We start from the raw sequence: 24,262 nt of genomic DNA, 5'->3' as shown, positions 1-24,262 counted from the left end.
AGGATGTGTGTGGCAAACAAGCAGGAGAAGCTCCCCCAGTCTCCCACCCACCTTCTCTCAGAGCAATCAGAGCATGGAGGGCCAAGTTGTGGCTTTTGTCTCTCGCTGCTCCTGCAATCGGCCCGCCAAGTGGCAAGCTAATGACCACAGCACCCTTGGATGGACTCCAGAAGCTCGCTCACTCGCTCTATGAATGACAGAAGTTTAGACGGTAAATTTAAGTCACATGGAAACATGGAGAGCCCCTGAGAACTACAGTGGGCTAACTCCATTTTTTGGCATTCTTAAATTAAACAAGCATAATTTTTAATTTGACATGTAATTCCATTATTGCACTCAGCACTTGTCCCTGATTCATCTATGTAACACTGGCCAACACAAATGAAACCAGACTTTACCTCCTGCAAAAACATCCCAGAAAGTGAAGTCAAGAAATTTACCCCGCAAAAAGTTTTGTTTAAAGTATCGTTGGGGCCTCGATGCCAGTTTGACTGTTAAGAAAACACCTGGAGGTGCGGCATTATCACATTCTTCCCTTTGATATGTACATAGCTGGAATAGCAGCAGCACCTACATCACAGCCCACATAAATCTAATCTGGGCCGGGGCCAAATCTGTCTACACAGCATCAGCACGCCCTTCTGACAAAGCAATATGTCATCAAAATTGCTCTGTCTTCAACATGCAGATTTTACCTATAAAAAGAAGTGTGAAATTTGGTTTAAGGTATCTGTCTGCTGCTCACTGCATGACTTACTTGATGTTCAGCACTGTACGGAACAACAGCAGGGCTGAAAAGCTATTATGTGGTCACAGCGCCCTCTATTGTCCGAACAGTTCAAAGCAGGCAATCCAAAGTGAAAGTGCGTTTGAAACAAGGTCAATGTGTGATTTACGTGGTTACTTCATTCTCCCAAATACTTGGCTTGACTTAGCTCTCAATATAGCCTTTTATGCAAAACATAGCCTACCTGTGAGAAAAATACATTTGACATTTTCATTGTTTTGTATTTATGAAAAAGTAAGTTCATAAATAAATCCATGCATCAATTATGTAATTTATAATAAAGGATAATGGGTGGGTTTCCTCCGGGTACTCCGGTTTCCTCCCACATTCCAAAAACATGCATGGCAGGCCGATTGAACACTCTAAATTGCCCCTAGGTATGAGTGTGAGCGCGAATGGTTGTTCGTCTCTGTGTGCCCTGCAATTGGCTGGCAACCAGTTCAGGGTGTCCCCCGCCTACTGCCTGAAGATAGCTGGGATAGGCTCCAGCACCCCCCGCGACCCTAGTGAGGAGAAGCGGTACAGAAGATGGATGGATGGAAGGATGGATGGGGAAAAACAGGTTTTCAAACTTTGAATGTTGGGATTTCAAAGGGCTTTGAGTGTTAAATAATTGAAAATGAGCGGCAACTGCTTCATCTCGAGACAGCATTTATCAAGATTCACTTTCCTTTTTCACCCAATATTTTTAAATAGTTTTTTTCTTCATTTTACAGAATTATTGCTATTAATAATAAATGCCAACATTTTACACAGTTCATAGTCCTATATGGCAGTATTTTATTTATTGTTGTGACCATTATTAATTATTAATAACAATAAAAGTAAAATGACTAAGAGTATACATTCATTTCCAAATTGACAAACGTACCGTGTCCATTATGTATTTTAATAATATTAAAAATACTTTTAAAATACATATTAATTTTACATTGAACAATCTTAACTTGTAAAAAAGAGAGCATTCTCTCCTTTGTGCTACTTAATAATATTTCATACAAAACTGATCATAGGTAATAATACATAACAATACATTTTTTAAAAGCATAACTAATGGAGCGGATTCCTAACTAAATGACTGATTTAACCTATTCTTGTCCATTCCCAGTCAACTAACTTTTGGTGAAATAACTACCTCATTTATGATTTTTTTTTTTTTACCAAATATATTTTAACTGTGTGTGTGTGTGTGTGTGTGTGTGTGTGTGTGTGTGTGTGGGTGAGTGTGTTTTAAATCCCAATACCTAACTTGAGTTGCTTTTGACCCTTCTTCACCTTCTACAATTGGGGGTCCGCAAAAGGGACACTTCCGGTTTACCCGGAAGTCAGAGTAATTCCCAAAGATGGCGGAGCAAGGTCCGATGGCCATAGCGATGCGGCTACGAAACCAGCTGCAGACTGTCTACAAGCTGGACCCGCTAAGGAACGAGGTGAGCGAGACATGCTTCGCAGGGACGACCGCTCTGGAGGAGCAGCAGGCGGCCGCTTCAAGCGTTTGCGAAGCGGACCCCTCGCTCGCTCGCTCGCTCGCTGGCTGGTTGTCGCGGAGCTGGTGGGGAGAGCGCAGAAGGTGGCGAGGGGGGAAAGGAACGAGATGCTGGGGGAGAGTGAACGTGTCTTACGGTGTCCGTGAGTCAACCCCCCACGAAGCACAGCTCCGGGATATGACGGGGAAGGCTGCGTCGGGCAGTTCCACTCCCGCCGATGCTTCGCTTTTATCGGCTTTGGAGAATGTAAACACTTGCGAGGAGCGCCTGCTGCTAGCCGCGCACACGCGCTCGTGTGGTCTGTCACAGGCTAACCGCTCGCTCGCGAAGCTGTAAAAGTGCAAAATGTTGTACTCCAACTTCGTTCATTGTCAGGTTTATGTTTTGGTTCGTTAGTTACGTGAGGTAGTAAAAGTGATTCGCCCCCCGCCTCCTCTATCTTCTTCGTCCGTCGTTTCTTCCGAGAGGAGGTCGAAGTTCATGCTCAGTCCCACAGCAGTGCAGATCTGTCACTGGGGAGGTCCATGATGACAAAAAGGGACCGCCACAAAAACAACATAACATTTTGAAACGAGTAACCAATAGCGTCTTAATCGAGTAAGGCGGAAAGACATAATCTAATTGAGAGTTCTTTTCCTCCTTAATATTGCGATTTAATATGCAGTTTTTCCCAAGGTCCTCTTCCTGTGTGTGCGTGTGCGTGTGTGTGTACGTGCGTGTCTCTATATACGTTTGTGTGTTTTAACAAACCTGGTACAATCGGTCAATGTTAGAAATTCATTGGGCAAAAAAAATAGATGAATAAAAAAATAGGTACATTTTTGCTCAACATAAAACAAAGATTATGACATTCACATCCTTGGGGAAAAAAGTGGCCAATTTTGCAGATTTTTCTCTCGGTTGTAAAAGTTTTAAAAAAAAATACAAAAGGATAAACTGTTGTAAAACAATCAAATATTCTGCCTGTAATTCATATCTTTAATGTTGTAAGCATTTCGGGCCCTAGTATCTGTATGATGCATTTGGGTTCAGGTTTTGATGACTGTATACAAGGTGTGTGTTCTGCAAATGAAACAGTTCCTCTATTAATTCGATGTCCATTTTGCCAGGAGGAGGTGAAGTTAAAGATCAAGGACCTGAACGAACACATCGTATGCTACCTTTGTGCCGGCTACTTCATTGACGCCACCACCATCACCGAGTGTCTGCACACATGTGAGTCCACCAACATTTTGTTTTTACAAATAACCTTTTCACTGACTTTGCCTCTGAACTACTGTAAAAACTTTTGGGGGAACTGTCTGTCCATGGATTTCCTATCGTGCTTTACTTCACCCTCACATGAGGATCATTAGTAGCATTAGCTAGCATAATGGCCAAACTGATGTGGCATTAGTTATGGGCAAACAAATAGACAAACACAAATTCTATTAAGTGTTTACAACACCATCTTCCACTAGATGGCGCCAAATTCATACAGAGACCAAAAAATGGAGTGTAGCACAAATCTGCACATTTAAATTTCATCAAAAACATTTAAAAAAAATTATATTTAAATATTTAGGTGGAAATTAATCAGATAAATAAACTCTCCTCTTTGTTTCTTTGTATGTACTTTCCAGTTTGCAAGAGTTGTATCGTCAAGTACCTTCAGACCAGCAAGTACTGTCCAATGTGTAACATTAAAATCCACGAGACGCAACCCTTGCTCAACCTCAAGCTGGACCGCGTCATGCAGGACATCGTCTACAAGCTGGTGCCCGGCCTACAAGAAAGTATGTGGACTCGTTCTCATTGGGCCGGTGCAAACGCCAAAATAAAATACAACATACTAATCCTGCTTGTGTTTGAACAGGCGAAGACAAAAGAATAAAGGAGTTCTATCAGTCGCGGGGGTTGGAAAGGGTAATTCAGCCAGCAGGAGACGGTGAGGATGAGAATATGCACAGTTAATAATAATAATAATAATGCCTTTATTAGTCCCACAATGGGGAAATTCGAGATTCGAACCCAGGCCTCCTGGGGAGACTGGGTCCTGAACGCGGCGCCTTAGACCACTCGGCCATCCTGGCAGCCATGGCCTGATTGTTAGCTTTGGGACAGATTTGTGCATTATGTCATCAACCCACGGGGATAAATAGCATTTTCTGAATGTGACTTTCAGTGCTAAAGGAACCGTAAGAATTTTTGTTTACCTCACTCACAGCTCTTAATTTAAGAAATGAAGTTGGATGTATGTGGAGGGAAAAAAAGAGAAAAAGTTGTAAATCAAGAGACTAAATAGCGACATTATTGAGGAAAATGTCATCAATTTTAGAAAAAGTTGGATACTTTGTAGGAAAAAAAGTTCTAGTAATGCGAATAAGTTGTACATTTTATAGAATAGTAAAACAAAAATCATATTTTGGGGGGAACATTTTTTTATTTTACTAAATCAAATACAATTTCAGGTAAAAAAATATACAAAAATAACATATGTAAATAAACTATATATTTTTGAGGAAAAAATATAATTAAAAAATGAACATATATTTTCTGGATTGTTAAAATGTATTTGAGAAATAGAAATCTTGTAAAATTGCCATAATTCTCTGAGAAAAAAATTAAATATTTGAGTGAAATGTGTATTTTTAAAGAAAAAATATGAATCGCTCAAAAGTTGTTGTTTTTTTAAGGAGAAGAAGATCTATATTCCCCGAAAAGTTTTCTATTTTGGAGATTCGTTCGAAAACATTTTTGAGGAAAAAACATATTTTGAGAGAAAAACTGAGTGAATTTTTAAAAAAGGAATAGTTTAGTAATATAGTTGTAAATATTGAAAAAAAAAAACATGTATTTGACGAAAATATTCTACTTTTGAGGGGAAAAAAACATAAAAATGATTATTCTATGAAAATAGTATATTTTGCCGGAGGAAAAAACCCCATAACTCATTAGCCCAATAGTGTACTTACCTAAATCACTTTTAACTTCGTGTTACCGTATTAATTAAAAAAATACGACCTTGCTTGCAAAAATTGGTTTCTTCTTTTTCTAAAAATGTTAAAATATGACAGTTCGATATTTTCAAAATAGTTTTCACATATTTGGGAAAAGGCATTCAGGGAAAGAAAAAAAATCCCATATGTTCATGAGAAGAAGTAGCATATTTACAAGAAATAAATTGCACAAGTTAAATAATTTATCATTTATTTTAGCTGTCAAAGAAGTGAAAAAAGAAGTTCACCACTATATACGGAAATAATGTAAAACTACTCATGCAGTGAATAATCTGTGATCATTTCACTGATAGTGATTAGCCATTATGCGTTCAACTACATGCTATGTAGTATGTCTTTGCTAACATGGATGCAATTGATATTTAATGAATTTCATTATGATTGTTTATAATGCAGTGTGTGTGTGTTGTTTGTTCCAGATTGTGTATCAGACCCGTCAGGTTTACCGTACACCAGCTTTGACCACTCCAAGGCTCACTTTTACAGATATGACGAGCAAGTGTCGTTGTGTTTAGAACGACTAAGGTGAGATATGTTCATTTAGTTTGTATTATGACTAATTATTATAAGTTATCAATTAGTATTATTATTGTTTTTTTGTTTTTTAATTGTGCAGTTCATCACTTGCGGGGAAAGATAAGACGAAACTTGCGTTGCAGGTCAGTCTCACGCACATACGCAAAACACAAACTCTATTTAAAAAAAAAAAAACAATGCAGGTAAAAAGTCTATACGACACCATTCAAACGTCAGTTTTTTTGCCATAGAAAATAATGAGACCTAGATTTTCATTTCATTAGCCTACTAGAACATCTGATCTTTATTGGGAGTCAATCAGAGGAAGCAACATTTTCCACTATTAATGTGACAAGAATTGTACAGTTTAAGCGTTGTTTTTTTGAGAGAGGAAGTAAAAATGAACGTCTGAGATGAGGTGAGTGCACAAGTGTGTCACCAAACAATCATTCACATTCAAAATTACGTTGAGAAGTCAGTCACCATTTAAAGTCGCTCTGGTTAATAAAGTTCAGCTGTTCCTATTGGCTTTCGAAACGAGGATGCAGAAACCTGGCATTTGAACAAGGCTGTGTAGACTTACTTGTACCAAGTGTATTTTTGGAAAAATATTTTACGTTCTTTGCCAAGTTCTGTAATTGTTTGATTTAAACAACTTTGTGTGTGTGTGTGTGTGTGTGTGTGTGTGTATACGTGCGCGCAGCAGAAGTTTGTGCGTTGTTCTGTGCGAGCGGAGGTGAGGCATCTACGCAAAGTGCTTTGTCATCGACTCAACGTGGAAAAACATCAAGTAGGTGGCAAACACCCGCTCACTTCCTCTTTATTTATGAATTGTGATGATGACAGTTATTATTTTTGTGTTTTTGTTGCAGGTCCAGATGTTGTTCAACAATGAGTTTTTGCCCGATCACATGACCATGAAGCGCTTATGGTTATTGCACTGGTTTGGAAAGGTGACATGACTCATCATTTTATATATACAGTACATCAACAGGAAATTCAATGTGTGAAAAATTAAAATAAATAAAATGATATTCCATTTAAATGTCAGACTTAAAATTGATAAATTGAAGAACATCCAATAAAGTAAATAAAAACAAATGTAAAATATGACAAATTATACATTAAATAATGATAAAATACAATGTGAATATTATTTTATATTCATGGGACAAATTCATATAAAAATAATATTCATAACTAAGTAAACAAATGTAATTAAAATACAAATAACTATCAGAGGATATCTAGCGGAATAGATATTGTGAAGGTGTAATTACGATGTAGTTTATAGTTATAGTTTTCAGAAAGATGCATCTAGAGTACATTTTAGTGATTTGCAAAGATTATATTAATAAGATGTTTGATTTGTCCATTATGTGCATGTGAAATGTATTCATTGAAATGTTTTTGTGTGTCAGGCGCAGCCACTAGTGCTTCACTACACCATCAAGGACAAACATAGCAGATAGGACTCCATTGGACTTTGGCCTTCCTTCCTTCACCAACACGGCTGTACATATTTTGTACAATACATAATTCTATTTTAATAATAGTGTTTGTGTACATGAACTTATTTTCCCTCCTTTTTGTATTTTTGAAAATAAATTAAAAATGTCAAATTAGCAATGGCTGATCTCACTCTTATTTCATTGAAAAACGTAAATATCAGATATTTACTTATTTATATATGTATTCAATCAAAATATGTTGAAGTTTCAAACAGAAGAAACAGCAACGTCAATGCAGTGCCAGCAAGATTCCACCAGGTGGCGTTCTTGCTCTTTTTGTATCCTGATTCGCGCTTTCTCCCACTTTGCCTACGTCACGTGATCATATCCAGCTCATATTACCGGATTTTAATAGTCCAAATGCTCTTGGTGGATCGTTAGGATCGCCATGGCACAATATGCAACTTACATTTAATTTATATTCGCATAAAAGTGTCACATGGTCGTAAATAAACACGCTGTTAATGTGCTAATGGGTCTTCCGTTACCCGGTGGAGCAAAATTAAATATTGGCCTTTCTAAACACTGGACGCTGACAGGCTGCTCACTCTCATGTCATGTCAAATGATCTACACTAACAACTCACAACAACCACAAGAAAGAAACATAATGAAATGCTCAATTAATAAGCTACCCCAATGACGAAGCAGTATAATACGGACCACACTGGATTGTGTAAGTGTACCTAATCAAGTGGCCAGTAAGAATATATACTCCCCCCCCCCCCCTTTAAAATAATTTACTAATCGCCATGATTCATTCATTACACCTTGAAATTATTATTATTAAAGTTGTATTATATTGTATTATTATTATTATTATTATTAGTAGTAGTATAGTACAAGAACATATACTCAATAAGCACTCATGATAACCTCAATTATACGCACATAATACATATCCACACAATTATACAAACACACAGTCCACACAAAAAATAAATAATACACGCCATATATGCAATATATCTAATGTAATACACATTCAATCATAATGCACACCTACAGTACACACGAATACATATACGCACACAATAACACACACGTGCACACTCAGTACACACAATAAACATATGTACCCAATCATACACTCTCTCTGTTACGTACACACACGCACACACACACGCGCACACACCTACGCACATGCATATTCACACACAAAGGTCTTTCTTGTATGCGTAATAATAATAAAAATAATCTGAGTGATCATAGTAATATATTACACTGGTGGTACGTCTATATCTTATATTGTATTAGGATTTTGATGATAATGAAAGTAGACATGTGGCACTTGCTTGCATCCACTTGACTTGTGTCGCCTCCCCACCTCCCTCCAGGTCGAGTCTTTGGTGTCTTGCTTGTTGTGAGTAAGGCCTAATAAAATGGGGGTGGCCACTTGACCTTTGACCCTGTGTACGCACAGCCCATTACCTCCTTTATAAGACGGGCAGTGCATGCATGGCGCTATACATTGGCCCCCACATCACTCACACATGTTTTTGCAAGCTTTTTGTCTATGTTCTTTTAATTGATTAAACATCACACAACATTTTTTTATGTGTCTGTTTTTATGTTTTTCCGATCCCTTTTTGGGGTCCCAAAATCTGGACACAGGCCTAATGCACATGCTCTTTGTTTGTCCTTCTTTTTGAGATATATTTAAAATCTTAAAGATTTTGATGTATTGCATATGCCTGTTGTTTTGTTGTTTTCCCTGATTAAAAAAAACTCACGTTTGGAGATGCATACTTTTTAAGAATTGTTCTTTTTTGTCGCTTTTTTGCTGCTTTTTGTCTTAAAGATCTATAGATGTATTGCACACCCTTTATTGTTGTAGGAAAGTTTTTTCTTTTTCACTTTTTTTTTCTTGCTTGTTTAATATATTTCAACACATTTTCAGACATTTTTGTTTTTAAGATAAAACATTTGTTAAAATCACAAGATTTTGTTGTAGGCAACTGTTTTTTTTTGTATTAAAATACAGTAGGTAAATGTTGTTTTTATGGCTTTAAAAAAACACATGACAGTGTTTTGTTTTTGTTATTGTGTTTTTGAAATCCCATTTGGAGATTTTTGCACACATTTTGCTTTTGTTTAGTCCATTGTAATGGTCCAGCAGGAAATTAGTTTCCCCTTCAAAAGAAGTCAACTTGTGAGCCAAATGGCGTGTCGTGGCGTGTCTCTGCGTGCGTGTTGTTCATGAGGCGTGTTTGCAATTCATGGGCGCCCCCCTCCCGGCTTGGAAGGAGGCCAGATGCGTGGCACTGTTCGTGTGTTGCATGGAGCGATCAATCAAGTGTCTCGTCCGCGGAAGGATGCGTGGAAGCGTGGAAGCATATGGCGCAGGGGCGGGAGAAAGCTGCTTGTGAGCTTGTGTCAAGATGCGCAAAGAAAAGGAAAGAAAGGGAAGAAAGCTCATTGTGACGTCATGATACATTCACACTTTTTTGGGGGCGGGGGGTTAACAAGGCGACTGTTTAACAATGTTTGTCTTACACAGAATGGACACATTATGACATTTTGTTTAAGCATATGATTTTGTTAAATTGTTCATCTTTTTTTTTGCCCTAAATTTTGCGTTGCGCTCATGGTTTAATACGCTCACCTAAAATATATATATTATAGTGGTATAATTATACATTATTATAAATGTTTTATTTTACATTACAAAAAACGAATACTAATAAAAAATAAAAACGATAAAACATTTTTTTAGGTACACGCTTTTTGGATATTTTAATCATAACATGACTCAATATTTTGAAAATCCGACTAAACATTTCATCATATTTAATGGCATACATTTGGGATTGTAATTTTAATTCTTCACACAAAGCCACACGTTACATTTCATTATGCTAACTGTTTAAGATCACCTGAAAATAGGTTTTAAATTTATTATTTAAAAATAAAATCAAAAATACGTAATTGCTGCTGTTGGTTTTATAATTTAAATTATTAAAACGGATTTGCAGCGGATAATCATTCTGAAAACATAGCACTGAAGTCAAAGTTAATATTTTGAAGTGGTGAAAATCATTCACTTTTTAAAAAACATTACTATGTGTGTCTTAAAAAATATATTCGATTTTTACTCAGCACGAAAAGGGTCCAATCATTCTTGAAAAAAGTCAATGATCTCTTTTTTTTTTAAATATCATAGGGCCTTTATTTACATGGATGCTGATTAAATACATTAAAATCTCATGTTGACCTTTTTATATATATTTATATATTTACTGTATATGTACACAGAAGGGGAAAAGAGCGTTAAAGGCTGCAGTGGCTCATCATCATCATCTTAATAATGGCCTTTTAATATCTCCTGTCAAATCATCCAAACTGGTGTCAAAATAAAAAAAGATGAAAGGCGATGAGCTACTGAAATGTTTATTAAAAGAGTAAGTCCTCTTCAGAGTCTTTACAAGTCCCATAATAAATTAAATTGAAGGAAAGAAGAAGAAGAAAAACACTCCTTTTTTGTCAATATCCGTGCAAAAGTTTGGGAATTTAAAAAAAAGCCCCTTTCGAAATGTCCTGTGTTTTTTTAAAAAGGGAGGATGTCAATCGTCCACTTCGATTTCCTCGTCGTCCTCCGAGAACTCGTCCGTGGTCTGTCCGCGTGACGAGGAAGGCGACTGGGGGAAGATTCGGTGCGAGGAGGGGGTCCCCCTGGCGGGAGATGCGCCCGGAGAGCTCCCGTCGCCGGCTTCCCCTCCCGCACCTCGGCCTCCCCCCGGAGCCTCGTCGGCGTTGTCCATAGCGACGAGCTTGTGGAGCGTCTGCGGCGTGATCTTCTTCAGCGACTCCACGTCGGCCTTCATCTCCTCCAAGTCGCGCTTGAGCTTGGCGCGCCGGTTCTGGAACCAGGTGATGACTTGCGCGTTGGACAGGCCCAGCTGACCCGCGATCTGGTCCCGGTCTGCCGGAGACAAGTACTTCTGGTACAGGAAGCGCTTCTCCAGCTCGTAGATTTGGTGGTTGGTGAAGGCCGTGCGCGACTTTCGCCGCTTTTTGGACGTCTGCCTCTGGCCGAACGTGTTCAGGTGCTCCCGACCTGCGAGGAAAGCCACGGACGAGTTAATATCAAATGTGAAAATAATAATATATCATAATAAGCGTGCATCGAAAGACGAAGCTGCTCACATTTGCATGAATAAAACATTTTCTGGAGCCTTATGTCCGGCGAATTCAAGCATTCGTGCTTGTATTTAATATTTGAGCAATTTTTATTTATTTCATGAATGGACATAAAAAATAATATAAATATCGATAACTGTCCACTCAAGTGGACCCAGAAAGGCAATGATAGTCAAATAACGTCTCAACGAGTAATTAAATGACATTATTGTCACGTCTCCAATGCGCAATTACGCACAGAAATTGCCACAAAAGTAAATTAATATGGTCTATGTTTACCAATGAAGCACTTCAAAATTATCTTAACTTTATATTTTGACAAGTGGCATATTTATCCACGCAATATTCATGTCATACAGTCACGCCCCTATAGCACAATCACGCACACAATGACTCTTTAATCACGTGATTCTGTATTTCAAAGCGTATCTATTTATTTTTAATATCTATATAGACAGCTATCTGTAATTTAACTTTTTCTTCAGCATATTGTGTCCACCCTTCAAGGTGTAATTACGCATAAATTTTCTACTCGTGTATTTAAAGCTATCCAACTATTTGAAACGTTCACGTTTATAAATTTACTCCGTATTTACCATGGTTCCAAAACACAATTAAGCACAAAGTCGCCACCATAACAAGCATGTATAGATTCCTACACATGTACATTAGTCTCCCAAACACACAACTGTATATCGATCAGCGAAAGGCCATATTGTCACATTTCTAATCCATGATAACACACGAAAACACATTTATATTTTACCCAATTTAGAACATATTACATACATATGCGTGTGCAAAATTATTCTCTATGCATCACAGGCCATCCACGAAGAATGCCACATTTTGAACATTGTATATGCGATATGCTATACTATATATCCACAGATCCAATGCGCAATTACGCACGATAAGCCAACGTGTATATATAGAAGACAAATTATTTTCCATGTATACATATTAATTTTCCATATCTACACACGTCTATAGTGTCACGATACGGTTGATGAAGGCCATATGGAACATCCCTCGTGCGTAATTACGCACGAAATTGACAGCATATACACCTTGGGGTACATTTCAACATATAGTATCTATCTATGACCAGGTTGTGACACATTACGCACGAAATCAGATTCTCACACAATTAACCCGCGTGTTGACGATTTGACAGGACATCTAGTGTAGTTGTGGTACCTTCCGCTGCCTGTATGACGTTGACCTCCAGCCCCTTGAACGTCTTGCTGGCCAACTCCTCCAGCGCGCAGAGCGGCGACGACGGCGTGCTAATGCCGTTCCTGGCGGCGTTGGCGGGGGCCACCTTCTCCAGGACCCTCGGCCTACTCGGACACACGCTCGACGTAACGGAGGAAGCGGCGGATTTTTTGACCGACGGCTTGCTGAGGATGTCCTCGATACTGAACGGCGTCAGCGGCTTGTTGGAGTTGGCCGGCGGCGGCAGCTGGTCCAGGGGGGGCCGCCTCCTGTCCTCGCCAGCGGACTGCAACACGGAGCCCACCTTCATGTCTTTACTGGAAGAGGTCATCGCCCGGAGGAAGAGCAAAATAAAAAAGAACCGGGGGTGGGTGTAACGCTGGCTATTTCATTCGCGAAGCACCTTGGAGCGTCCACAAGTGGTTCCGGGGGAGTTGTGCTAAAAGGGTGTCCGCGTTTGAGCTCACATGCTCCGGCAGCGCTCGCTCGCCCCCCGCCCCCGTCAAAAGTGCACCTCCAGTCCGCCGAGTTCCATGCAAATGTTCGCCAAGTGGCGACGGACTTGCAGTTTGGGGAGAAAAAAACAAGAGGAGTAGGCGGAGGAGAAAGGGGGTGAAAGTGTCCCGAAGCAGGAGGAGGAAGCAGAAGGTGACTGCTAACGAGTTGTTGTTGATTGGCCGAAGCTCAATTAGAGCGAGGCGACATCACTTCGCTGACCCTCCACCACCACCACCACCACAGCTCCCGCGCGTCTTAAAGGGCCGCGCCCCAAAACACGCTCTCAGAGTCCGGGTCGTGAGGGGAGGAGTCTACTCCTGCTCACGATGATGATGATGATGATGATGATGATGATCATAATGTGCTTCCAAATATTTACTCTTACGCATTCTTCCACAGAAAGAGAGAGTCCACACACATAATAAATACACACCCAAAACATATTAGTTGCCAAAGAGACAACTGGTGCTTAATTACGCACAAAAAGTGGACCAATTTGACACAACTGGGATTTCTGTTGAAAAAAAAACTGAATCCAAATAAAGGAGGAAACAAGATATAAAAAAGGAAAATGTTTTGTACTGACAAAATACAATTAATGCGAAAATAATAATTAAAATAGTTGTCAGAAAAAAATTCTCACACACGCACGCTCACACGCACACCCTATATGATTTATTTTAATTGGTACTATAAAGTGAATTAAGATGGGTAGTTCATGTTCTTATTTTTTTAATCAATATAAATATAAAACACATGGGGGTGAGTATGAATTTTAAAAATAGACAACAGAAGACACGTTTTTAGTTAGAGACACGCAAATGTTATATTTAGGTTATGCTTAGAAGGCGCAGACATATTTTTAGCACTTTCTTGGTTTTTATTTCTTTTATTATTTATACGGGATTTTCATGTTTTTGTTTAGGCAAGCGTACATATTCTACTGACACATTTTTAAAGTCAATCACAAGGCCAATGTAAAATACGTTATATTATTTAATTGCTAGTTTTGTTTTGTTCCATGTAGATGTTCCGTGCACATTTAATATAATTAATGATGCTTGATCAGTTTGTAGCCTATTCATAACCATTGAACATTTAGGCAAAGGTGGGACAGCACACATTGTATATATATATATATATATATATATATATATATATATATATATATATATATATGTATATATATATTGTTACTTCACACCAACAAAAAATGCTTTTGTGTGTACGTGTGTGTTCCTTCAACGAGGCTCCTCCCACGTTAATCACGCATCAAAGTGGGTCTGCAGCTAAATATGTGTCGTCTTTTCAATTGATGTCAACCATTACAATAAGTGAAGGAATGTGTGGGTGCGATATGTCCACGTGGAGGAAAATTCGACTCTTTCAGCACAAATTTCATTCGAAAACGAGCATTTCGGCCCGAGTCTGAACTACAGAGAAACATAAGAAGCTTTTTATTGTTCGTCAGCAAGTGCCCCACGCTTTTGACGCATCAGCATTATTCCCCCTTAGTGTGTGCGTGTTGTTTTTCAAGAGCACTCACTGGTGGGCCATTTGTAGGAGGAAGATGTGTGTTTTGTTGCGTGCCAACATGACCATATGGTGACACAAGAAGCCATAAAACAGCAGGACTTTCTATTAAGGCTGCCTTGGGGGTCTTTTTTTTATTATCATTATTATTATTTTAGGGGAGAGACGTAGTCTGCTTTGTTAAAACACAATAATTTTTTAATTAAAGAAAGCTGGCAATGGTCAAATCGTATTTTTAAACTCTCAACATTTTAATTGAGCTCTAAAAACAGGTAGCCAAATTGTTTCTTGTTTTATTTTATTTTTGTGCGAGTCAGACGTCGACGAATAATAAATTTCGTTTTTCTTTTTTTATTTTCCCCGTTGAAGCTTAATTTGAAAGACTTATCACTTGACCCCATCAATCATCAACTCGTTTAATTGGATGACTCCCGTTTGGCGTTTTCGCTTCATGCAGCACCTGCCAGCAACGAGGGGTGAAATTTGCAAAAAGAGAAGCGTGTGAGTAAAAAATGTGTCACAGTCGTTTGGTCATATTTGCGAGAGAAAAAAACAAAACGATAAAATGACATAGCATGATTAAATACGCAGAGGGACAAGCTGCAGCAGCTAAAGGTAATTAGTCTCAACTAATTAAACGAGATGCTTTAAATAGGTGATGAAGAATTTAAACGAGTGCCTAAAATGGAAGGCTTACCACGCATGTGCCACAATGCAGGTGTTGTTTTTTAAACAGAGACGCAGCAAATTTGACTAACATCATGAAATACGGAGCACAAATGACACTTATTAATGCATATGCGTCTTAAGTCAGAATTATAATATTTTGTTATTTGGAGGAATCCATACGCTATATTTTAACGTACAATTCAATTACAAATACAATTCAATACAAATTTATACAAGAGTATCATTTTAATATTTTATTTTCACCAGGGTGTCACAGTCAAACAAATGTGTCGCAATATTTTACTTTATTTTTTTTCTTAAACCAGATTACATTTTCGGCCCTGGAAAGTAAAATATTTGTCTTACATTGTTATATATTGCATTTCATACTGAATGCAATTCAAACACATTTTATTAGGTGCACAAAACTCAAACAAGATCCAAAGAAGCTGTATCAAAAATGTAGGTTGGAAAGATAATCGAAAGTCGGCTGATGTACATTAATACATGTTTGTTTCGTTCAATGAAGGTAAACTTGCAATTTAAATGAGGGTTAATATCTAACTATAGTGTGATTTGGGGAGCTCGTGTGAGTGCCAAAATGTATGTAAACAGCTGAAAACGCCGCCCCACTCGAATATCATGCACCGAATCTGCTGGGAGCGACATTTTCGTCCACTCGGACACGGCTTGTTTGACGCTGATTTTAGTACTCGTAGACTCCCGGTTTCGGTCAAACTATCACTTAATGAGAACCAGGAGTCAGTTGCGTCTCAATTGATTGGAAAAGACCCAATATAAAGAGGGTATAAAATCTAAAACCAGAGAAAACATGACTTTCATTGAGAACCTTTCACACCTGTTTTGTCGAGCGTGGGACACTTTTCTTTCCATGCTGTCCGCGAATGCATCCTTCTAGTTGCGACAACAGCAGGTGTTCGTTTGGACAGTACGATTCGCGACGCTACGACGGGCGGTGACACGTCCTTCATTGGTCTTTTGGACGCCTTCGGGACATTCCGTGACAACCACCATCGCCTCCCCCAATTCCATTACCGGTTCTTTTCATTGCCTGCTGGACATAAAAATAAATATATAAATATGTTAATTTGATGTGTTATTTCATAGTTATTTCTTCATGGCTGTTAATAAAATAAAAGACGTTTTTAAAACATTTGTTTTGAATTCCATATACGAACTAGCAGAATATATTAATTTCATATAATTTATAGAATACTGTAAATGCTCCACAGACATCACATGACACAGAAATGTTATAAAAACACCTCAAAATTGTGTTAATTGTTATTTGCTTATTCATAGCTAAGGTGGTTCACTGAGAAATTTTTGTACTGAAATATATGATCAGTAAAATGTTTTTGTATTGAAAACAATTAAAAAAAAAAAACAAGAAATTGTTAAATGTTTTTGTCCTGGCGAAATACAATGGAATAAAAAAGCTTAGTTTAAAAAGCAATACAATTTGTACTGGAAAAGCAAAGAAAAATATCTAAACAAAAAGTACATTTTTGGGGGGAGGCTGAACCAAAAAATTAAAGGAAAGAGATTAAAAGAAATCCAATATAAATACAGGAATGGGCACAAAATGTAATGAATAAATACATTTAAATGTAATTTTCTCATAAATGATATAAAACTCACACAGTGGTGAAACATTAACATAAGAATTAAAATCCTCAGGGCGTTTCAAAATGGCAACCCATTTTTTTTTAATTATTAAACGACTTTTTTTGTTACTACTGAGAAAAAGCGCACATGAAACTTAAATTCAACTCATGCACTGCTGTGTAATAACATCCTGGATTATTGCAATGTAATGAAGTCAAAAATCCCTGAAACACACTACATGTAATAGACCCTCCCCCCACCACCCTCATTTTGCTATCTTCCACATTTATAGAAGCATCGGTTAGTTTTTTAGCGCAGTCTTAACATTACATACAGTCATGTGCAGCTCAGAAAAAAAAAATGGTTTTCTGTTTTTGTTTCTCGGAAAGAAAAGCTGGCCTCCATTCAGGACTATTAAGGCCTATCTTCTCATGTCACTGGCCATATCTTGGCAAATGAAGACAAATGTTGGTGTGAGAAGGCCGCGTTCCAGGGGATCCTAGGACAAATTAATCACTGCAATTCTATCCTTGACCGCTGGGGCAGTGCCCCCAACCCTCATGCAGGTCCCCGATGCGACGTTGCTCGAGGTAATGAGACCGAAGCGATGAGCGAGCCGAGTCTTCAGAGAGATGCCGTGATGCCTCCACCTTGGAGATTCGTCTCCTTCCACGCCTGCACTAGGCCCTCTTCACCCCTTTTGACATCAGGATTTCATTATGACACCCCCACCCCAATTCAGTCCACTCCATCACCACCACCAATGCATGTCCCCCTCGGACCCCCCCCCCCCCCCCTCTCTCTTTGCTCCACTTTGCTCCCAAACCAAATGAGGAAATAGCTTGTCTGCTCGTTGACAGTCTCTGAGTTTGGGCTGTAAAGATAAATGATCCCAAGTATTAAAGTTTAACACGTTGACAAAACCCACCTGATCTGTGGAAGTCGTGAACCAAAAAAAAAAGTGTGTGTGGGGGAAGGGAGAAGGATGACGAAATACACAAGAAGGCCAAACAATACAGTGCAACCGCAATTCTCCAATGGAGTTTGACTCAGGGGTTAAACGATCCAATATTTTTTTGGTAGTCACGATAGTGTGATAAAAGTCAAATCACTGATGACGCCAGTGATATTTTTTTCGGCACAGTTCCCAAGCTTTTTTTGCATCGGACTGCTACCCATAAATATATATTTGAAGGGACCACTAAAAACAACAAACAATCCTGCGCTACTGCATGATAGAATGAATCTCTTAAGACTACCAGGGATGAGACTAGCTCAAGCTCGCGTGGCTAACAGCTATTCTCATCTACAACCATCTTATTCTCATCCTTTGTTGGTAGCATTTTGCTGCGTCACTGAGCTCTGTAGTCCAGCAACTGCAGCAGACGGGTGAGCTGAAAGTCCGATTTAAACGGGCAGTGCAAGTCAAGAATCCAAAAGCAAGGCGACTTCACGCTTCAAGCGACCATATCAAGTAGAAATGTCAGAAATGTTGTCAGAGCACCGGAATAGATCTCATTTCAAGCAGCATCAGCAAATTAACTTGTGCTTTCCAGAAAGAGCAATGCTAGAGGAGAAGAACATAGACTATTAAGTGGGTGTAGACAGACTGTTTTGCTTGTCAATATCCTTCAGTTCTGAAAAGGAAGACAAACTACTGGTTTTGTAATTTCTTCAAAAGAAAAACAGCCACCAGAAGTGAACTCATTTAAAGCAGGAAAGTATTTTTGGGCAGCATTAATGGATAAATAAAATATAACCATTGACTAATGATTATTTCATTCCTGTTGTCACAGAATGGCTGAGGCGCATTGATGAAATGATGACTCGTGTGCATTGTCCTTTTTTTTCGAAAGAGAAGACAAACTATTGATGTCACACTTCCGACGCAGTTTGAGAATCATTCCTGGATTGTAGAATTTACTGCTAGCAATTTCTATTTTTTAATTAAATGTGATTAAAACTGTTTGCACCAAAGAAAAAAAAAACGTGTTTCGCCTTTTGTTCACTTTGTGTTGACGTGAATCAAACGTTGAGCACAAAACTAAGGTAGTTATCGAAATAGTTTATAAACATTGACTAACACACCAAAATGAATAAAAAAAAAAAATCCATGAACTGAATAAAAGTGTTAATATCCATTCCTTTGGTGTACTTGTAGTTTTTACCATTTCTAATACTTTTAATGGAACATGGAAATAGTATTAAAAACACATGTGAGAAACATAAATATCAGGAGTGTGAAAACGGCATGAAAAGGTCTTTTGGCCAGATCCCGGCCATAACTTACACTGTCACCGGCGTTCGTAAATATTAAGAGTGTGCTCTCAATCCAAGGAGAAAAACCCCTATGGAGTGCATGGAGTTTTATTTTTCTTTCCTGGGTTAAACATCATCATCAGGACAGTACGTGATGGAAAGTTGTTTCGTATTTCGAGCTGTAGGGGATTTTGCAGTCTTAGCTGTTTTGCTAATTAATGACAATGGATGTTGTAGTAATCAGTCAGCTGCGAGGCCAATTATCAGATACAAATGGGGACTCTAATTAGCCTTCCCGAAACAATACATCACATAAACACGAGGTAGAAATATTATCCGCGCTCACTTCTGCCAGATACAGATGAGTAATTTAAAATAAAACAGTAGAAATGAGCAATCTTAATAATATCTAATGGCAAATAAGAAAACAGAAGCTGCAAGTCGAATTGGATCAATACTTAAGGCTGAAGTCGATATGAAGAGTTAAGGTGGACAATGATTATCCAACAAAACATTTGGACTTTTAACCTGCATTTGATAGATGCTTCACTTAGGAACTACCAAAGTCCCAGTTGCAAGTTGAGACCACGTGAGACGCTTTTAGTGTTGCTGTAGTTCCAGAGTTCTTCTCATGAGGGTTTGAAGCAGACTAGAAATTCTTCAGCTGAGTGGATCCTACAAGCTGCTCTGGCGCTACAGGTCAGTGTAGAAGCCATGACGAAATGAGACGGGCCCAGTTCACAAGACCTGGGTCGATAAACTTCAGGTTGATAAAGGGACCCATTTCTCTGCGGTTTAGGTTTGTGACTTCCACAGGACTTTAACAATGGATTAGGGTTAACTCCGGAGGCTTTAGCCAGTAGATTTGGGTTGACTCCAGGAGTCAAGGTTTGTCCGGGTGAATCGATTTGGCTTGGTCACAGATGCTTTCACAAATGGCGATCGGCTTAGTTCTTAGTTCGGCTAGTTTCAGAAGTTTGATCTTCTCAACTTAGCGATCGTCACTTCAAGAGGCCTCCAATAATGTTATTATGGTTGGTGCCTTAGCCAATACGGTCAGATGCCTTCTTATGTAATTACCACTGTTCCAAAGAGGTGAGTAATTTGAGTTCGATCTGGAGGTCTCTTCCCATGGAGTTCGGCACTCTGAGCCCGATTTATACTGGAGGGTTTCTCTTGTTGATTTAGTATGTCTTTCCGAGGGCATCAGAAATAGATTCAGGGTTGGTTCCAGGGGTCTTGTCCATTAGGGCTGAACAAGTTCCAGGGGCTTTGCCCAATTGCCCAAGTGGTATCTCCTCAGGCTCTCGGTTGGTAGAGTTGGGATGAGTTCGAGCGTTCCTCTTAGATCTTTGTTCAAAAGCATTGGAAATTGAATTGGTTTGATTTTAGAGGCTTGGTTCCAGACGCCTTCATTAGTCCATTTAGGGCAAGTTTAAAAGACTCGGATAAGTTGAATTGGGCAAGTTTAATTGACTGCGCCTCTGACCGCGTCAAAAGCAATTGGTATTTCCAGAGGCTTTCACCAATGGAATAGGTGTGAGATCCACACGCCTGCTGTTGATGAGTTTGGTTATCTTTGCTTCTAGAGTGTGAGTTAGTCCCAGAGACATGAGCAATATGAGTTAGGGAGGGCTTTTTTCTACGGAGACAGCAGTAGTGAAGAACAGAAACCGATGGCGAGCTCCACCAGATGTTAGTTTCAAATGGCTCATTGAACTCGCTGTCTGAGAAATTGGGATTCTGCCTCTGTCCTTCTAAAAGTGCTGACTTAATGGATCCCGGTAGATCCATGTCACCTGTTGGGAAAAGTCAAAGACTGTCCTCACAAAGTCTTAAGTGACACGTCGGAGTAGGAGCGTCGCGTAATCCTTTATATATACTCTGTTTGTGTTGCTGGAAAGTCCATTTCCAAAGACATTTATTGACTCTGAAAAAAAACCAAAAAAAAACAAGGAAAGGCGTGGAAAAAGCACTTGAACACACAATTCAATCCAGTGTCTCCCAGCGGCGGGACTGGCACAGCCCTCCGGTGACCACATGGGCAGTAAGCAGCCGGAGATGAAACAATATGGAGATTATCGGGACAAAAAGCCTCCCAGCTTGTCACGGGGATGCAGAGCGTATTGTACATCCACATGTATTGAACACGAACCTGTCACCGTGTGTGACAGCCCCATTCATCACGCACAAAGCCAAACCTGTCAGGGGCATAAAGCACTCTATCCGGGCTGCCTCCCCTTCCCCCGTTTTCTAAGTGACAGCAGCGAAATGAACACCCGCGTATGTATTCAAATGATTTGTTTTCCTGCCTCCCACTGAAGCCAATTTCCAGAGGCTAATAAACCCGGCAAATATTTCACGTCAGGAAAGGGACAAGCTTTTTCGTGCTAAAGCTTCATGAAGTCCTGTGGGTGGTTGCCATAGGAGACGGCGAATCTGTAATTTAATTTCAACCGCGGCGGGATTCTCCACTAAATGATTTCTCCAAGGCAGAGCTGTGAAGGAGCAGGATGTCTTGGAAATCCGTGCGATACGGTGGGAAGTTCATCCATCGAAACAATGGCCAGTTGGGTGTACGGACACCTGTGTTCTTATCATCTTCCAAAAGCACACCATATTCAAAGTCACTAAAAACACATTTGAACCATGTCACAATTTTGCTCCCTTTTATAAAAATTGTAAACAATTTCAGTTAACTGCAGTCTACTAACTAGGGATGTAACAGTATGCCAAAATCACAGTTGGGAACATACCATGCCTTGGTGTTGGTTACTCAAAATCAAGGCACCACCATAGAATAGCATAAATATTTTCTTTTTAGAAATGCGCCACATCCATAATTTGCCTGCTTTTTAGGAAATGAAGGCAGCAGACAAACGCAACAGAAACAATTTGAACTGTCTGAATTATTACACTATAAAAAGTCCAACGGCATTTGTTATTGCGTTGGCTCCATCTGACGAGCCCAGGAGGGGTTGTGAAAATGCAGCTGGAAGCCGCGTTTGCACCCTGCTAGCTTCCTTGTTTTTTTTCTTGCTGCTCTGATATCCACGTTCACGTGATGCCATTTCAAACAAGTTTGAAATACTGCCGAAGAGCTACCCAATGATAGCATACATGCAAGCATGTGTGTTAGAATTTTAAGCTTAGCAAGTAAAAACAAAATGCCCCCCCCCCTCCCCCCCAAATTTTAATTTCGGATCTGAGAACATTAATGGACACTATTCATTTAAGGATTAGAGTAAATTGTCAAATCGGTGAGTGTGCGGCATGCGTTGGCTCGGCTGCGCGCTTGTTTGTGTGTCCTGAGTCAGCAGAGGCTCAGTAATTACCAGCACATCCAGAGGCGGACGCGCTCAGCCGCTCTGACAGGCCCGAGCATCATTTCCCGAGTGTTCCCGGCCAGCGCACTGCCGCAATAAAGGCGCTCAACAGGCCCATCAGCTTGATCCACATCACATTCTCGCGCAATTGCAAACGCCTAACCTATTTAAGCCGTAAACAACCGCAGCCGGCTAATAAAACGCCGCGTTTCTACGCGAGGCTGTAATCCAATCAAGGAGCGTCTTACATGAAGGCAATATTGGGTGAAGAAATGTTGCTCTTTTGATGAACATAATAAGGCTCTTCTATTAGGAATTCATAAAGAATGTATAAACTCAACACAGCTTTTTTTCTGTAAATGTTCAGCTCGACTTTGTGTCACTGTTGCCGTCACTGTGTGGCAAATAACAACACCTCTGACACTGCCATTTAAACATCAGTTATTGTTTGTCTAGGAGCTGTCATGCTCCTCGGCAAACTTGTATGAATGTTATTGCTTAGATTTTCCAGCGAAGGCACGGTACAAAAACAAGCAGATTGTAATCACCACTTGAATCTCATTCACAAGACTGTTTGGATCTGAAGGCGACCGTGTAAAATCCTGTGATATATTACGAGTAAAATTCAATTTTACAAAAGATTGAAACATCCTTATACCTTGGCTTGCCTGCTCATGGAAGGAATTTGAAACTGTAAAAAACAAACGGGTAAAAGATGCAGCTGAAATCTAATTAGATTATTTATTTGAATTAACTCGGAGGTAACACGCCTCCCTCTGTGTGGGGCCGTCATTCCACACATAAATGTATGGAAACATTTGAGTTTTTAACAATACATTTTTGCCCATTTTTCACATTTTACATGACTAAAAAAAAACCAAACATGGCAACTTTCAAATCCACCCCACTATTAGTAGTGAGCTCATTTGGAAGTCAGTTCACTATTCCCCGGTGTAAAACCTCACCCCTCTCTCGCTTTTATTTTTAATTAACCTCTGAAAGATAGTGTTGTTGTAGCTTCCTGTGTCTGTGGCGGCAAGGTTAATGATTTGCGCAGTCCGGCGAGACGTGGCGGAGGGACAGATCAATGCACCTCAATTCCCAGCGCCGCATGTTCCGTCTCACTTGCCGGACCACGGTGAAAGGGAGCGCAGGGGCGACACTGATTGTGTAGGAGTGAGACCTGGACGCCGTCCACCCACCACCATCACATTCACCACCAATGGGCCAAGACTCATGGAACACTGAGCTTACATGCAAACACCTTGGAATTAAAAATATGCACATATATTCTGAATAATTTAGCGAGAAATTTGACAAAAAAGTTCAAATGAGTACAAGGAAAAGTACACGGTTGACCTGCAAAAAAACCCAACAAAATAACCAGCATGGACACTGAAAATGCAAAATTTAATATAAGGTATTTAGCCAATTGACATGAAGATTATTTGGCTGGGGTATATACTATTTATATAAAATTAAACATTTAAAAACACAAAAAAGTCAATTCCCTCATGGTTTGCATAAATAGCAAAAAAAAAAAAAATGCAAATACTGTCGTAAACACTCTTTTTCCACCAAAATAATTGCCTATATAAATAAATGGTTAAATAGAAAGTCTACACACCCCTGTTCATATCCCAGGTTTTTGTAATATAAAAAAAAAAAAGCCCTAAATAAATCATTACAAG

General features: G+C 39.3%; 2 protein-coding genes across 4 annotated transcripts; one reads left to right on the top strand and one right to left on the bottom strand.

The window, feature by feature from the left end:
• The first annotated feature begins 2,051 nt into the window (after window positions 1-2,051).
• pcgf1 (polycomb group ring finger 1) lies at window positions 2,052-7,408 on the top strand. 3 transcript variants are annotated; one of them, XM_088294155.1, is made up of 9 exons: window positions 2,052-2,217; window positions 3,387-3,489; window positions 3,897-4,049; window positions 4,130-4,201; window positions 5,693-5,798; window positions 5,890-5,932; window positions 6,493-6,579; window positions 6,662-6,742; window positions 7,211-7,408. In XM_088294155.1, exons 1-9 carry the CDS (start codon window positions 2,131-2,133, stop codon window positions 7,259-7,261), a joined length of 783 nt encoding a protein of 260 aa, XP_088150281.1. In that variant the 5' UTR covers window positions 2,052-2,130; the 3' UTR covers window positions 7,262-7,408. The 3 variants fall into 3 exon arrangements, with proteins under 3 accessions (XP_088150281.1, XP_088150280.1, XP_088150279.1); XM_088294154.1 differs by having other exon boundaries at window positions 3,384-3,489; window positions 6,496-6,579; XM_088294153.1 differs by having other exon boundaries at window positions 3,384-3,489.
• A 3,444-nt stretch (window positions 7,409-10,852) lies between these two features.
• Window positions 10,853-13,317, bottom strand: lbx2 (ladybird homeobox 2). The gene is made up of 2 exons (XM_088294553.1): window positions 12,640-13,317; window positions 10,853-11,356 (listed from the first exon to the last, which is right to left on the bottom strand). Exons 1-2 carry the CDS (start codon window positions 12,986-12,988, stop codon window positions 10,863-10,865), a joined length of 843 nt encoding a protein of 280 aa, XP_088150679.1. The 5' UTR covers window positions 12,989-13,317; the 3' UTR covers window positions 10,853-10,862.
• Window positions 13,318-24,262: the final 10,945 nt, after the last annotated feature.

Source organism: Idiotropiscis lumnitzeri, chromosome 4 (genome assembly GCF_059441095.1).
Source record: "Idiotropiscis lumnitzeri isolate Australia: NSW breed Sydney's pygmy pipehorse chromosome 4, RoL_Ilum_1.0, whole genome shotgun sequence".
NCBI classification, from domain to species: domain Eukaryota; kingdom Metazoa; phylum Chordata; class Actinopteri; order Syngnathiformes; family Syngnathidae; genus Idiotropiscis; species Idiotropiscis lumnitzeri.
The sequence above is the reverse complement of the archived record's forward strand: the minus strand, read 5'-3'. Positions and strand labels throughout refer to the sequence as shown.